Source organism: Semicossyphus pulcher, unplaced genomic scaffold (genome assembly GCF_022749685.1).
Source record: "Semicossyphus pulcher isolate SPU_LCO1_2020_fin unplaced genomic scaffold, fSemPul1.0.p SCAF_17, whole genome shotgun sequence".
In the NCBI taxonomy this organism is placed as follows: Eukaryota; Metazoa; Chordata; class Actinopteri; order Labriformes; family Labridae; genus Semicossyphus; species Semicossyphus pulcher.
The window spans coordinates 918,770-936,029 of record NW_027211681.1 but is presented as its reverse complement, the minus strand read 5'-3'; the positions used below and the strand labels follow the sequence as shown (position 1 = coordinate 936,029).

Sequence of the window (17,260 nt, the reverse complement as noted above, 5' to 3'; positions counted from 1 at the left end):
TATTGGAATCATATTTTGTAACACAATGATTCCTATCAATGTTAAATTACCTTTTGTATTTACATTTGGCCAGTTGCACTGTGCTAATGCTGTACTCATCCATTGGTTTTGTCTTAAAATGGACACTGGATTGACAGTGTCATGGTCCTTCTCTACGGGAAGCTAACAGAAGCATCATGTTTACAAATGTTTGACTTGAACACCATGTCCTCTTTAAATGATTGTGGTCAAAGCAGTGAAAAAGGAGATTAATAAGAGAGCCTGGCAGGGTCATGTCAAAGGGTCATGTCCTTACAACTCTCAGTGGAGTGATGGTTGATGTATGGTCAGCAGACGATGAGGCAGTGACCTTTTTATGACCCCTCCTTTCCTCAAAGACCTTTACTTTTCATCATGGGTGTTAGTTACCCCCGTCCTTTGACTTATGGCAGAAGGTCCTGTTTTTTTAGATGATTATGTCAGAGTATATGACATAATGGAATGCATTCAGAGAGACTCATTCCCACATTCACGTGTGTGGTAAGGTGAGATTAAGTTTTTCCACTCAACCTCCTTCTCAGGCCCAAACGGTTTCCCAAAAATCCCCTGTTTCCTGGTTGACTTGAGTGGAATGTTTCTGTTCAAAGGCATTTTAAATTTTTCACAGTGGAGTATCGGCACTCAGTTTTTCCATCTTTCCACTGAGAATGGCTTTGAACCATAAGGCAGCTGGCAATGCCTTAAAAGACATAACGCACTCAGATATACACAAGGATGCACACATAGCTTATGTGACTCAGGGGGTAGTCAGATAAAGAGGATGTGTGTGTTTGTAGTCATTGTAAAGGTTAAAATAAATTATCTGGGGAACGCTGGCCAGATGTTTTTTTTTCTGTCTGGAGGATTTGGCGAAAAATTTGGTGCTTGTTTTTTTTTTCTGGTGACATGTACATTATTACTTTTTTATTCCCTTTTATTGAATGATAAACAACCTTCTCTCTGCCTCCCTCTCTCTTTACAGAATAGTTCGTGATTATCTGAGTGGAGCTCCATTTTCCTCCTACCAGGAGTCCATGTACTTCTCTCGCTTCCTGCAGTGGAAATGGTTGGAGAGGTGGGTAGTCACTGCACATTACACACTTCGTAAATAGAAATGCAAACCACACCTGTGATCTAATACACATTTTTTGTTTAGGGTTATATCATTCATACACTGCTTGAACATCATATTATGTCCTTTAAATTCCCAGCACATGCTTAAACCGTTTAGATAATAAAGAACATTATTAATGAATATAATAAATAAAATGATAATGATAACCCTATGTTAATAAATGGCTGAAGAAATGCTGACACAACAATACAGAGATGATAAAACAAACAATACAGTACACAGAATAGTAGCAGGAAGGAGCACTAAAAACACAAAGGTGATGCTGCCAATCAGTGTTTCTGTGTGCGTGGTGAATAATTTATGGTGCTTTGCATAATGGCTCGGTAACCGAAGCAGGTTGGAAACAGCAGTCATCAGAGTGGATTCATAATATATTAGAGCACAACTCTGTTTGCCACATCGCATGGTCTGAGAAAACAGCATAACCTAAAGGTTGTTTTATGTCTCTATTTGTCCCTCCCTTACTCATTTCTCTTTCTCTGTTCTCTTTCAATCCCTGCAGGCAACCAGTAACCAAAAATACCTTCAGACATTATAGAGTACTAGGAAAAGGTGGATTTGGTGAGGTGAGTGTCACTGCAATGAAATACAGTTCAAATATATGATCTAATATGTTATAGTGGTTGTTAGTGATGAATACTTTGCCAAAATCATGTTCCCTTACACAGTACATTTAGAAATGAGGTGTTGAAGTCGGTGATTTATGTTCCTACAAGTAGACTTTAACAGTTACTACAACGCTGTTTATGTCTCCACTCCAGTAATGTTGGGTTGAGCAATCTGTTATGTTACATATTAACTTCCAGTAGTTACACTTTTAAATTGTATTTTTATGTGTGTGTTTTTGATCATGTTTCCTTACTGCTTGTTTTCCAGGTTTGTGCCTGCCAAGTACGTGCCACCGGTAAGATGTACGCCTGTAAAAAGCTGGAAAAGAAACGAGTGAAGAAAAGAAAAGGTGAAGCAATGGCACTAAACGAAAAACGCATTTTAGAAAAAGTTAACAGTAGTTTTGTAGTAAGTACTACCTTTTTCTTATTCAACCTTTCAAAAGAATTGTTCCTGTTTTGTCTGTTTGTTTGCGTGAGTGTGCATGTGTGCTATATGTGAGAGCATTGTTTGTTATAGCTCCAGAATCCTACAAATGAAATTGAATGGCATTTTTGCAAAGGCTGTTGATCAGCTGAGTTCTGTTTGTTTAATGGTGTCCACGTCAGGTGGGAAGCTTGTGAGTAACAGTGGAAATCGACAAAAGGGGGGAGGGGAGGGGGGAGGGGGTCACATCTGACCCTTGCTGCTTTTAGCAACCAGAGCCAAATCTGAATTCATTTTAACAAACCTTCCTCTTTTGTCTGTGCAAACATGTCAAATTTGATTTCATTTGTATAATGCTGACGGCCTTTAATCATCTGTGAATGTTTTTAATGAGGTTATATGTTCTTGATGTTCTTGATTTAAATTGTCAGATATTTATTGGTGTTCTGTTTGACAGGTGTATGTCATCAATTTGTTGAAAAATAACACTAACGCTCTGACTTTAACTGTCTCTGTGCTCTAGCCTGACTACAATGATGGACTTACTTACTTTTGATTGTCCGTATACACACAAGCAGCTAAAAGCTTAACCAACAACACTCTTTTAAAGACACAGTGTTGTCTCCTACAAGCAAACTACAGTGGATTTTGTGGCACAATTTACACATGTAAAGGAAGGCAGTAGTGTCCCGCTCAGAGCATGTACATACAAAGTAGTCATTACCCCGTACTTGTGCCAACTGTAACTGTACCAACATCCCTCCAAGCTCTTAAGGCTATGGCTCAGTTTATGAATGTCTTGCTAAGAGCAACGCGACAATTTTTCATTTCTTCCATGCTGTAGTTCAAACACTTAGATGGAGACATTGGTAAGTCTATGGACCATAGATCAATTACAAGAGAGATTTGGCATGAATAACCTCAACGTGTAACCTATTTCTGTGTCATTTCTAGGATGACAGTGTTTGAAATACAACAGAAAAAGGGAAATTCACTTTATAAATGAACTTTTTCTGTAATAAAATGTAGTTTTATTATGGTAGTAAAAATAGTCAGTTCACAAATGTAAAAACTGAAACTTCTTCCCTCATCATACTGTATACATGTCGTACAGTCTACATGTTGCTGCTGTGTCTGTCTCTGTTTTTTTTTCTGCTATGAACACTTATTGTGTATATAAATGGGAACGCTTGAATTTTAATCCTGCGCACATTGACATCAGGAGTCCAACGCAGCTGCAAAACTAGTGATGTGTGCTGCAGTTTTTATTTCCTCCAACTGTACGCACAAAAACATCTCAGGTGCTAAGACAGGAAGCAGGAGCTTTGCTTTGGCTCTGTTATTTTCTCTACAAAAAATATTGTTCCAGAGACAAGAAAATTACAGCAAATCCAGTTTTAACATTTTTGTTACATGGCGAGGGGCAGCTAGAGAGATAAGCATGTTAATATCTGGCCTGTGGGTCTGTGTAGTACTGTCAGCTGTACTACAGATTTAATGGATGTGTTTGTGTGGTACTATGAGTTGGATTACTCGGTGTCTGATTCAGCTTGAGCTATGTTTCGTGTCCTCTTTTGAGTGCACTGTGGCTGCACCATGTGTATGGGCATGCATGTGCAAACAGACAGACACACACACACACACACACACACACACACACACACACACACACACACACACACACACACACACACACACACAGAGGCTGAAGTGGGCTTGTTACAGAACCTCAGACCTGCAGTTTTTGTCACCTGGGATTGGCACATGATTCTGTGTGTGTGTGTGTGTGTGTGTGTGTTCGTTCTCTGTGCTGCAGGCAGAACTGATGACTCTTCATGTGCCTCTCTACCTACGAGAGCAGCTCTGTTGCCTAGCAACTCTGACCAAACAGCAGTAGTAAGGAGTAGAGTCAAGTACTCTCTCAAACCCCTCATTTCTCTTTCTCTCACTATTCTTCTTTCTCTTTTGACCAGTTCATCATACTATTATTCAAGACAAACTGCTGGCTTACTGCATGTATACTGTATACTGTAACCAATAACCTCAGGATTGGAATAATGTATCATTCAGCAGTTCAGAAGTTGTTGGGAAGCAGAATTAGATACTAGATATAGATGTATCCATATTATTATGACACTGAAAGGAATATCCTATTACTGCAAAGCCCAGGTTCAGTAAGGTATAACCTTAACCCCAATATTATTGTAAAAGGAGATTGCCTAAAAAGAAGTTGCTCTGGATGGGGGAGGAAAGCAAGGGTGCAGCATGCTGGACCAGCACCCACATGGGGGACTGTCTGCATGAGATCGAGAGTACATCCAAAAGAGCCTGGGACTTGGCTTCAGCTGTCCTTCTCTATTTCACTGGCTGAAGGAGCATCCTCACACTGCCCCACTTGGCTTGTTGGTTGGGAGCAGAATGAGAGAGTGTCTTCTTATACAGTTTGCTAGGTGCCAGCTTTCAGCATGGCTAATACGGCTCTGGTTTCAGCTCAGTTCATGGGCAAAGGTCGTCTTGAGAAGAGGATGAAGTGGGGCAAGCTAGGCTTGGGCCTGCATGCATAGGTGAAGGTTATGTGTGTCAAGCCAAGAGAGGATGCCTAAGAGAATGACATCTTGGCAACTTTTGATAAAGAGACTGTAGAAAACGGTAGAAGAGGTCTGATGTCAACTTCACTCCTCCCTTCTTAACTGCTTTTTATCATATCTAGTATTTTTACTCTCTGATTTAACAAGTTTTTATTAATTTGTTATTGCTTTTATATTCAGAAGTATGACATTCTCTGCTGCAAAGCAATATGAAACACAGTTTATGAAGTGTTGATAGATAATGTTGACCCAGGTTAAATGTCAAACAACTTTTAATTTAATTTACTTAACTTAATTTGCAACAATATATACCTGTATACAAATCTGATTCAAATGTTCAGACTGAACACTAACTGTCACTGACTGTCTTTTTCTCTTATGACAAGATTAAGCCCCAGGGGAGGCTAAATGAAGGTTGTCTGTTAGGAAGCTCTTAAGTCTTTTATAAAATTTTATGCATGTTTAAACAGACACCAAACTAGGGCGGCGCAGTATATCGCAACTTCATTGTCATCGCCAGTATTGGGTAACGTTACTTTTAAAAGTAATTTGTTATGTTTCAAGAATACTGGCAATAAAAAGTAACTAGTTACGTTACTGCGTTACCTACTAAGAAAAGTAACATGTTAGATTACCTTTGAATGAATTGACTCTAACGCCACTGCGTAGCCTAGTTTACGGCCCATAATCTATAACTCTGCAGCCTTATTACATAATGACAGACTCAATATAACCTTCACAGCTCTGTATGATGGTAACAAGCTGACAGTGAACTCGGCAGAGGCATACAGTATTAGGCACAGCTGTTTCAATGACAACAATACGACACAGGCTCTTAGTCCCACCAGTGTTGCAGAGCTGCAGATAGTAGAGCTCTTCAAAGCTGACAAGCACTTATCCTCCAGACACAACTTACATTTGACTGTCATGTTACTCTTGTCTTTCACCTAAAAAAGCAGCTACCTGCCAAGAAGTAGGAGATAAACAGAAACAGTGCTTCTTGGATTTTCTGTTTTTGTGGCAACAAACTGAAAAGGGAAATACATCTTTTTACAGTAACAGATCACTTTTGATGAAAAACTAACTAAGTAACGGATTACTTGACTTGCAAAAGTAATGCGTTATGTTGCTCATTAGAACAAAAAAGTAATCTGAGGACTACAGCGGATTACTTTGTAACGCATTACCCCACAATACTGATCATCGCAATGGATAGATAGATTCAGGAGGGACATGGTGCAAACAGACATTGTGTAAAACGTACAGAACAGCAGATAGACATTGAAACTTATTAATGTAACTAATGAGCTATTTCTTATATGAAATCTTTTATATTTGTATATTTATCGTCACGCAATTATCACATAATGAAACAATGGAGTTTTCTCATGTCAGGCAGACAATGTGACAGGCACTGTGTTGTGCTGTTCAACTGATATGTCCATTGCTAATGAATAATCATGTTGGAAGTGTGCACAAGACTTTTTGACTTGCAGTACATATGTTTATTAAGATACAGTTTGGTAAATATTTATTTGTATGTCGGTGTGCTGTTCACTTGGCCAATAAGAATGTTCCCATCCCCTCTTGGTCATCCTCTCACTACGTAGCAGGAGCAGATGGGATTCCTCCTGATGGCAGCTACATCCTGCTTGTACACAGCAGCACATGCACCCGCACTATACCCTACATGTCACTGACCCACAGGGCGCAGAAAAGGGAGCAGTGTAGAGAGTGAGACACTGGTGGGAATGAAGGGAGAAAAGAGAGATAGATGGTGCGATTAGTGAGGAAGGACATGAGGCAGTGGAGCACAGAGTGGAAAAGAAGCTTCTGGTTTTCAATTTCTGTGATATATCTCTTTGTATACATTCCAGACGTTCCTTCTGGGATATTGGATTGTTATTTGGGGCATTAAATAAACCAAATGAAACAATATTGTTCATCTAGCATTTCTGTCTCTTACCACTGCTCTTCCCTTTTCCTCCTCCTCCCCCCCTCCAATGACTCCTGATCTGGTCCCTTCCTCCCTTGTTTCCATGCTCCCAAATTTGCCTCCCTCTCCAGGTTAGTCTAGCATATGCCTATGAGACAAAAGATGCGCTGTGCCTGGTGTTGACCATAATGAATGGCGGTGACCTAAAGTTTCACATCTACAACATGGGCAACTCAGGCTTTGATGAACAGAGGGCCATCTTCTACGCTGCTGAAATCTGCTGTGGCCTTGAGGACCTGCACCGTGAGAGGATAGTCTACAGGTTAGGTCACAAGAGGGTCACAAACTGTTTGGAGGGTTCTAAATTGGAAAACAATATCTTATTCAGGATTGTATATAAAGTATGATATGTAGTGAGGTGAGACATTTTAACAGTCTCAGAAATGGCCCATGCTGTCCTAGTAAATGAAGACAGTGTTCTGCTCAGAGGCTGTAGGAAACTTTGCATGACTTATCTATCTCTGTGGACTTCTACTGTGAGGTTTACAGGCCCTGAACCAAATTATGTAAGCTAATACATGAATAAGCCTTTACCTACATTTTAAAGGGAAATTTGACAACATGAAGTTAAGTGAACTTGTTAGGAGAAGATGAATTTTGTGGGTCTATACTCAGAGTAACTAGTCAGGATATCCTAGCTGCTGCTGCTTCAGCTTTGACTTTGCCCTTTTTAAATCTTTCTCTCATAAGTTCCCTCATTTCTAAGCAAATATAGTAGTAAATTGGGGGAATTTTCCTATATTTCAAGGACAATCGACAAACCTATAAACTTAACGTCTCACTATTTATCTTAGCTCTGGTGTTATGTTTCAAAGCAGTGTTTGCTGTTGTATAACACAAGTGCATTTGATTGATGGAGTGTCACTGGATTGATGGTGTACAGATTTCACAGTCGCATGCACCTGTCACTCATAAACACTGATGTTCTTAGAGGTCACATGAACCCACATACACACAGCCCACATAGTCATACACACACACTGCCCCTTGATCTCTGCATTTATGACTGTAAACTTTACAGTACTTGGCATTAGTTATTTAGAGTGTGTCAGTTTTATGTTTTATCAAACAGAAAACGATGTGGCTTAAGAGGCTAAATGCAGAAAAATAACAACTAGGGAGATTAATTATAAAGGCTTGGAAAATGTGTTTACTTATGACACTGACTGTAAAACTTAATTGTCATTCAAGCACTTCTGTTGTAAAACTATTTAGAATAGGAATAAAGCTGAGTCCAAAACATTTCATGATATCAAATAAAGATATGTGTGCAGATAAGCCATGTGTTAACCCAAAGTAAAGATTATAGTAGCTGGAAAAATGGATAACACAACAGGCAATAAAAGACAAAAAGACAAGATGAGTTCAAAAGGGATACATTATATCATTGTAGGATTTTATTGTTATATCCTTGTAATCAAATGTTGGTACTACATTTAAATGAAGCTCATTATCAGCAGAATGTCTCCCTAATGTGTTCTTTTTCCTCACAGGGATTTGAAACCAGAGAACATCCTTCTGGATGACCGTGGTATGTGCCAAACTTTTACTTCTCTTTCTTTAATTCAAGCCAGTGTCTTATATTTTTCTTTTTTTTTTTATGTAAGCCATGCTTCACATGGTATAAAACAAACAAACAGTTCAGAACCCGTCCATTTTAAACAGAACAAGTATAGCAGCACAACATCTCAACGTCTTTTAAAAAGTCATCTATCTGACTTCTTCACATCACGGTCTCTTCTTTGAAACATACTCCCATGTCATTTATTCCCTGTACCTGGTCTGATCCATGGTCTTAAAGTAGAGGAATTTCTTTAGCTTTTATTTTTTTTATCTCTCCATCCATTTTACCATCATATTTTACTTTTTAAAGTATGTATATACATGTATCGCGTGATCTCATTATTATTGGGTTCTTGTTTAGGACATATTCGAATTTCAGACCTGGGCCTTGCTGTTCAAATTCCAGAGGGAGAGACGATACGAGGGAGAGTGGGCACAGTTGGATACATGGGTAAAAATCTCTGTCACCCTCTTCTTCCTCCCTTATAACCAAATCCCTTTCATCATTCTTTAATAAAATCCACTGCTGTCATTTCTTCACCATCCCTCTACAAAATTCACCTTTCTACCCCTCCCTATGAACTTTATGAACGGTCTTTGTGCCTCTTGATTCAGATTGTGAACCCAACTGAACTGACCTATATTTCCTCTCTTTCTCCAGCTCCCGAGGTGATCCAGAACGAGAGCTACACTTTCAGCCCAGACTGGTGGGGGATGGGCTGCCTGATCTTTGAGATGATACAAGGCCAGTCTCCATTCCGCAAGCGCAAGGAGCGTGTCAAGCGGGAGGAGGTTGATAGACGAGTGCGTGAGGACCAGGAGGAGTACTCCGATAAGTTCTCAGAGGAGGCGAAACACATCTGCAGACTGGTGAGAGCGAGGTGCTGAAGGTGACAGACTGCTGTGGGATTAGGAAAAAGGTGGAAGTGGATGAAAAGGGCAAGGAGGATAGCACATTCACAACATTCCTTGAGAATAGTGGTAAATGAGGATATGGATAGATGTGGATCTTGAGGAATAAGCAGAATAAACATTTTCATACAACTTAGTGATGAATTCATTTCAGTGTATGCATGAAACTTATCAAGTAATTGTCTTTATAAATCACATGAGGCTCACTACAGTGGCTTACTTATCATTAGTTATATAAGCAGCCCTTACCTTTATAGTGAAGAATCTTGCACAGTTGCACGGTGAGATATTAGAAACAATGCTGTTTAATTGACATTATTTCAGTGCCCAGAACATAATTTGTTTTCCTCTTTTAAAAATACTACAAAATATTTTTGTATCAGCCCATGGAAAGTTCTCTCTTTGGGTCAGTGGTTTTCATGCTTCGCCTCTGAGCAGGAGTAGACTGGACGTGTGACGTCATGGAACATTGTGACCCGAAGTTCAGCTGATTCAAAGACTCCTGGGGGGGATGGGGGGAGAGATAGCTCAAAATAGACAAGTGATCTGAGTTGTCAAGAGTAGAAAGTGAGTCTGCTTTGAACCCCTGCATAAATTAGGAAAGGGTCGCACAAGGACAAGTGAAAGAAAGAAGGAGTAGAAAAAGAATGATGTGCTGAAAAAATGAAAAGCCATTGGTTTTGTTGATTGTGAATGCAATCAGCTTGTGTGTGACAACATGGCCAGTGGTAATGTCTACTAGTAGCCTGCTGTACTTTAGGTGGTTATATTTTCGAGAAGCTCTCTAGAAACAGCAATGGGTCTGTCTAATTGATGCTGCACTTACCCTAGGGTGTATGACCCTGTATAAGACTTTATAGATAACTGTAAAAAAAATAAAGTTTACATGATACGTGCAACGTATGCCCACGTGTTTTCTTTGTAAACATGAACTAGAGGGATTAGTTATCCATCATCACAAGAACCCCTTCCTTTCCATGTTTGTGTCATTGATAAAACCTGGGGCTTTTATGGAAGTTTGTTCTATGAGAAATATTAAATATGTTAAGCTATAATTGATCTAATAAAGCTGTTTTGGCTTAAACGCTCATCTATACATAGTTGCAATGTTAAAATCTCTTTCATGCTTCTTCCACCTGCTGCGTTTTAGCTCCTGGCTAAGGACCCCAAAGAGAGACTGGGCTGTCAGGGTCGAGGGGCCATTGAGGTTAAGCAGCACCCCATCTTCAGAAACATCAACTTCAAACGGCTAGAGGCCAACATGCTGGACCCTCCCTTCAGCCCCGACGTAAGAACATCATACAAATACAAGATCACACACAGCTTGTCGCCTGAAACCTTGGCAGGCTGCAAAATCAGCATACAGGAAATATTAATGTCACATTTGAAGCAAAACTTCCAGAATCAGCTGGTTGTCACTGCAGCTAAGGGCAGGTTAGAAGAAAGGTGTGTGATTTCACTGTCATTGTGGGAAATCACAAAACTTACTGACAAAATGGAAACATGCGTTCTATAGCAACTAATGGATAGTGGTGGAAAGCTATGGTTTTACTAAGAAAATGTTTGAATATGTGTAACTATGGAGTGTAACACAGACCACTTCTGTCACAAGATGAATTAGTTCCACCAAAAACACTGTAAGCTTTTTTAGCAATTTTGCCTGCAGTAAATTAACTGTCTATAGAGAAACATTGAGTGAGGGGGAGTAAATGACCCGAGAGGTTGAATCAACATTTAAAAGTAGATAGCGTTAACTGCGTTTCTATTTTGGGTTATTCAGGTCAGTAGGGCCTTGCTGAGGAAAACATAGCAGCAAAACATTCTCCAATCATGTGAACTTTCATGTAATTTTAAAACTGTGAATTTAGGCAGTTTATTGTTCCCCCTTAAAAGTAAATACACAGTTGTTTTTTCTGTGTCTCTCTCCCTTTTTCTCTCTTTCAGCCTCGGGCCGTGTACTGTAAAGACGTCCTGGACATTGAACAGTTCTCCACTGTCAAAGGCGTGAACCTTGACCCCACTGACGATGACTTCTACCACAAGTTTGTTACAGGCAGTGTCTCCATCCCGTGGCAGAATGAGGTACTGCGGACTTGGGCCTCTGAGATGATGTCATCATTCAGTCTTACAACAGATACAATGCAGTGGTGTCTTAGGAATAGGTGGATTACTGTAGAATATCTTCTTTCAAGAGTAACGTAGGGGTAAATCACTTTATATGCTTTTAATATGAAGATGCCCTTTTCTGTGAATGACTCAAGATGTAGAGGTGTTCATTTCCAAATAAAATGTCTAATGCAGATGGATTCTTAAACAGCTACCTGCAGAGAGGGTTATGTTATGGATAAATGTCACCCACAGACAGTAGTTTGTTAAGGTAGTTGTCAACATAGTTACCTTGTCCTTTCACCCTTTGTAGATGATTGAGATGGAGTGCTTCAAAGAAATTAACGTCTATGAGACTGACGGGACGCTGTGCTCAGACCTGGATGTGAACCGGCCTAATCCTCCACCAAAGAGAGGCTTCTTCTACCGCCTGTTCAGAAGAGAGGCAAGTGCTAGTGCTCCGCCAACTGTCCGAGGGGGTGGGGGCTAAGGTACTTCCTCTCTTCCTTCCTTCTTTCCTTCCTTCCTCCTTTTCCAGGCCTTGTCCAAACTCGACATGCGAAAACCGTCTAGGATCCCTGTTAAATGTTCTGTTTCAAGTCATGTTGGTTTAAGTTTGTTACAATAATTAACAAAAATTCAGTTCCTTTATTAATCTCTGTATTTATTGCTTTCTAACTTTTTCTGTCATGAAGCAGTGTGCTTCATGACAGTGTTTGTCAATGGTGAAATGGTTCTAACATATTGTCTTGGTTGCAGGAGCTACTAAACTAACAGGTTGTTTCAACTAACTTTTACCTGTTCTCTATAACAGAGACATTCACCTTCCCGAAATTTGAAGATGTGCCACTGGGGACAGGGACGACCTTCCCCCTTTATTTTGTCCCACACACTTCTTTAGTTTGAATTTTGTCCTCTAATTCAAGTCTCTCTGAACAGTGAGCTCTTACTGGCAAAAATGCAGATAAGAGGGGTAAGCAGTTGATCAAAACCCATCAATGAATGACCTTCAGCTATTTCCACGTGATGTCAGCAGTAAACTTCACAGGCAGCAGTGAGGGCAAAACTGACACAACTACATTTCTCCTCTAAGGCTACATACCATCCGCCAATATCTTATGGTAAATGGTAAATGGACTGTACTTGTATAGTGCTTTTCTAGTCTTTGCGACACTACATATCACATTCACCCATTCACACACACATTCATACACTGATGGCAGAGGCTGCTACGCAAAGTGCCCAAATGTCAATAAGATATCACATTCATACCCGTTGGCCAGGCCGTTGACGACCGACTCTACCACTGAGCCACAGCCGCCCCAATATAATATTGGACACACTGACTAGTGTCTTGGATAAACTGTGAATGGTATTTGTAGTTCTTTTTGTATAACTGCCATCATTATTTAAATCATCTATGCCTTTGTTTCAGTGGCATGTTTTACTATGCAATACCCCAGGGCAAATGTGTTCAAGGCAAGCTCTGCGGAGACTCTAACATCATTTCGCCCATGTGAGATGGTTTGGTGATAAAAATTGCTCATGATAGTGATATGTCCCCACTTTTGATTCTTCCCAGGTCTGTTTTAAGAGTGGTTACAGCGACGACGATATCGAAGAGCCCTCTCGACTTTAAACCACTCCCTCCACCTGCCTCCTTTTCTCCCTCGCCGCTGAACTTCACTACAAACTCCAACCGAGCGCAAATCTTAGGAACTCAGTGAATGTTGACCTGTATTTATGAGCTGTATTAAAAGTGTATTATAATTAAAGAAAAAAGTATGAGTTTAAAGATTTTGTACATTTGTACTTGAATTTATGTCTAGATGTATATTTTCACTAAAGGTTGTATTGTACAAAAAGCCATAAAAGTACCACTTGAATGCATACATTACATTTTTATTTCCTTTTTTATGTTCTTTTGGAATGAGAATGGATAATGTGTATGTGGGACTTTTTTGAAGAAGCACAGTACTATACGTTTTATTTTATTTTCTCAATGTAGCATAAGGCCTTTTTCTTTTTATCTGTGCTGTATGTTTGTCATTGTTTTGGCCGATTCGACATGTTATTCGCACACGAGAGCCACCTGGTCCCAACTAACCCTTTGCCTCCAAAACCCTAAGGCTTAGGTGGATCTAAATACAGCCCATAGATTTAAAGAATATAAGGAAGATAAATCCAGTCTAACATTGCTGTGTTGATGCCATGCAGCCTATTCCTTTTCATATGTTTCCAGATCTCCACCTGCCCCTTTTATTGTAAATGGTATGGAAGTGATCGTCCCTATCTAAGGTTAGTTAGCCTGGTTGCACTGGCCTGGAGGGCATGTGTATTGAACAGTCCTCTAGATGCCTGTAACAACTCGATACGAGCAGACTTTGTGAATTTATTCCTGACAATCTTTTAGTCAGCATGTGCAACAACAACAATCGTTGAAGATGCATAAGACACATTACAGAGGCTTTTTCCTGTAATTACAAGGCTCGATAATTATCATTCCTGAACCTCCCCAAAAATCTCAACATTAATATTAGATGTTAGACGGTGTTTCCTTTGGAGGCAAAGCTGTTAAATCAAAGTCTGTGACATTATTTACTCTGGCCAAACCATTTTTGGTCATATGTCTTTATTTCTTATCATTTATCTAACTTCCTTGCTTTCCTTTGTTTTTCCTGATGTGTCCAGTTGATTTTAGCCTTTTTCCCGGCGAGGCAGAGTGTATCCTTTAGTTTTCTTGAATACCAGAAAGCCTAGGACTGGTTGACTGGAGAATTCAGTGGAACATGGAGAAAGATGATTAGGAAGACACTGTATCAGAGATCTGACCTGCAGCTGACAAGGGCTTCATCTAGATAACACATTGTGGTTGCATTAAACAAACTTCCATTGATTCAGCTGTCAGCAGCTAGTAGCCTTGGGGCTGAGTCAAGATGCAGCCTGCTTTGGTTTCTGTGCCTGTTGATCCTTGATAGCATGATGCCTTTCAGACAAATATCACGCTAATAGATCTTCATTTAGAACACGTGGCTTAAGCTGTGTTTGTAAAATAAAATTTCTTAAATCTTAATTGAAATTGACTATTCAATGTAAATCCTTTGTTTCCTTTTTTGCCCGCATAGGGATGACTTGAGACAGTTGCTAGTGTGTGTGTGTGTGTGTGTTTGTGTGTGTGTGTAGACAGGGAGGCACAGGGTGATCCTGTTTAAACTCCTCCCTGAGTTACCATCATCTGTGTACAGAAACACTCAACAACGTGCAGAACCACAGTTGATGTGCACTTTTGTTTCATTTTACAATGAGTTTTTCCTTCCTAGTTAACAATCATGAACAAATTAATTTTCTGTACATTTCCCACCACGTTCTAATCAGATGTATAATGTTTTGTGCATTTTGGAGGCATTTTAAACTAGTTTGCTTCTGAGTTTTGATTTTGAGGCAGTTGCTGTTTACCTCCAACCACCTGTTTTAATGCTGTGAATACCCGTTTGTGTGACAGTGTGTGTGTGTGTGTCTGTGAGAGTGTGTGTGAGAGTGACAGAAAGGTAGTTTGTATGTATTAGACTGTATGAAAATACAGCTTTTATTCAATGTAATGCATTGAAATACAAAAAATACAATAGTTAAAAATCATGACAGGACTTGAATGTCACACAGCTGATTTTCAAACTATTCAAGACACAGTTCAGATGGTACACATTTAATCCCCCATCTCATGGACTAATATGGAGAGTTGAGCTTTTTCTAAAAAATGAGGTCCCCTGTTGCACATTCCATTATCAAAAATCAGGAATCGAATGCGTGCATTAAGCTGTTGCTGATTTGTCGTCACTTGAGTTTCTGAGTCTTTGTTTTTTTTTTTGTTGCTCTCAGGCACATTTTGAAGCTGTTTCTTTTGCCTATGTAGATTTTAGCCTTTTAGCTCTTTAGCCTCAAAAACCTTGTAAATTATGTATTTCTAACATGTAACTAAACTCGAACATGCATTCAGTCACTCTCACAGGGAAACTAAACTGTTTGCCACCCATGCCTCTGTTATCGTTTGAACTCTTATGCCATCCATATTGCAGTAACAAAATTCTGTGTAGTTTCATTGCACTATTGTGTGTTTTGACAATGATTATAGGAAGTGTCTTTAACTTTTTTTGCCAATGATACCAAAAGCTACATTGAGTAAATGCAAGTTGTTTTTAATGGAAAATTAACTGAAGAAAGACTGACAGCCTTTATTGTACTGTATGTGCCAATTACCAAGTTCAGTTCTGATATCCCGCCTTTTTCAACCTCTTTATCATTCCGTCCATCCAGAGAGAAATTCCTTCACATAAAGGAACTTTAAACAGCTCAACAGTTTTGAATGTCCGCACTAAGTGCATTGTAATGCCTGTTTTAAAAAATACATATGTTTTATTACTCAAGCATGTATCAGTTTGTAATACTTCAGGCTCCTTGTATATGTAAATGATGACCTTCTAGTGCCAACATATCTCACTGGTATCTGAAGACAACTTTATAAATGGCAACGTGACCAGCTGAGATGGCCTCGTTTGAATACATGACAAGCATTCTTTCTCTCCTACCTTCCTCCAAAGCGGTGATGAGTCTCCCCCCAATAAAACTGGAATGGTGCTCACCAGCAATGTTAAGAAGTTACAGATCCATAGTTCCCTGATGTCACTTGAGTATAGTTTTGGGATAACCACCATTAAATGCCTGGAAGTGCTCCATGGTTTGACACCTCTCTGTCAAGATATGTCCATTTTTGTAACATTTCAAGGAAGGGAGGAGTGACAGGTGCATTGTTGGTATTCAATTGGGGCCTGGGACTTTTTGATTTTCCTTCTTTTTTGTATCTGTACAGTCATGTCGTTCAACCACTGCAGTCATTGTTAATTCTTGTACAAGTTATATCACTGGTTGTTGTACCATATCGGACATTTGTAATTATGAAATAATACACTGCCATTTGTATAAAAAATTGTGTTTTGACTTATTTGTGTAATAATAATTGTTGTTTATAAATGGGCATAGATGTAAGAAAATAAGTTAGGACATAGAAAAAAATAAAAAAAACAGTGTCTTGCTCCTAAAATCAATGATATGTCCAAATTTGCCTCAGTACTGCCAGCCTAAAACCAGATTGTTTCCAGATTTATTCAAGACTGGCTGGCAGCAAAAATAATATTTTTTTTTTTAAAAAGGTATTTGCTTTGCAAATCAGATTGAAGCCACATTTATTTTGGCAAACTGTATAGTCATAGTCAGGTCAGGCGTAGGCACCAAAAGTTCCTATTTATGTTGAGGAAAAGATCAGTGTTTAAGCTAAAACAACAGCCATGCAGATATGTTGGCCAATCAATTTTCTAATAATTTTTTTTTTATATAGCACCAAATTATTACAATTTATCTCAGGACAATTTACAGGTAGAGCAGGTCTCGACCATACTCTTTGTTATATAACAACAAATAATAGACTCACTAATTTGTTACAATGCCAGTAACAAAAGTAGAAATATGTCTAACATTAGCAACAAAAACTGTAACAATTATAATATAAGTGACTGAATAATAGTAATTGTATCAGCTGCCAGTCAGCAGACGTTCTGCAGCAACAATCCCCGGGAATCTGTGAGACAAGGGAGCAGAAAAACTCCCAGGAAGATATAAAGTTAGTAATGCATTAATTGAACATACACGCATAAACAAAATAGGGGTCCAAGGCAAGCCAGAGCCAGTCCTCACTATAATCTTTATCAAAAAGGAAGGTTATAAGCCTACTCTTAAAAGCAGAGAGGGTGTGGACCTGAAACGGTAGATGATTCCAAAAGAGAGGGCCTAATCATTGAATGCTTTACAACTCATTCTATTCTTGAAGACATTAGGTACACTTACAAAAAAACATTG

The 17,260-nt window shown here is 39.2% G+C and overlaps 1 protein-coding gene across 2 annotated transcripts in view; it reads left to right on the top strand.

Moving 5' to 3' along the window:
* grk4 (G protein-coupled receptor kinase 4) overlaps window positions 1-15,757 on the top strand; it is a 43,234-nt gene extending 27,477 nt beyond the window's left edge. Inside the window, exons 6-16 of one of the 2 annotated variants that reach the window (XM_069665193.1) lie at window positions 1,001-1,093; window positions 1,656-1,719; window positions 2,030-2,170; window positions 6,844-7,034; window positions 8,266-8,303; window positions 8,697-8,786; window positions 8,997-9,205; window positions 10,398-10,535; window positions 11,192-11,329; window positions 11,667-11,798; window positions 12,936-15,757. In XM_069665193.1, the coding sequence (XP_069521294.1) occupies window positions 1,001-1,093; window positions 1,656-1,719; window positions 2,030-2,170; window positions 6,844-7,034; window positions 8,266-8,303; window positions 8,697-8,786; window positions 8,997-9,205; window positions 10,398-10,535; window positions 11,192-11,329; window positions 11,667-11,798; window positions 12,936-12,992 (1,291 nt within the window). In that variant the 3' untranslated portion in view covers window positions 12,993-15,757. Of the gene's footprint in view, window positions 1-1,000; window positions 1,094-1,655; window positions 1,720-2,029; window positions 2,171-6,843; window positions 7,035-8,265; window positions 8,304-8,696; window positions 8,787-8,996; window positions 9,206-10,397; window positions 10,536-11,191; window positions 11,330-11,666; window positions 11,845-12,935 lie in introns of both variants that reach the window. The other variant, XM_069665194.1, reaches the window with a different exon arrangement.
* Window positions 15,758-17,260: the final 1,503 nt, after the last annotated feature.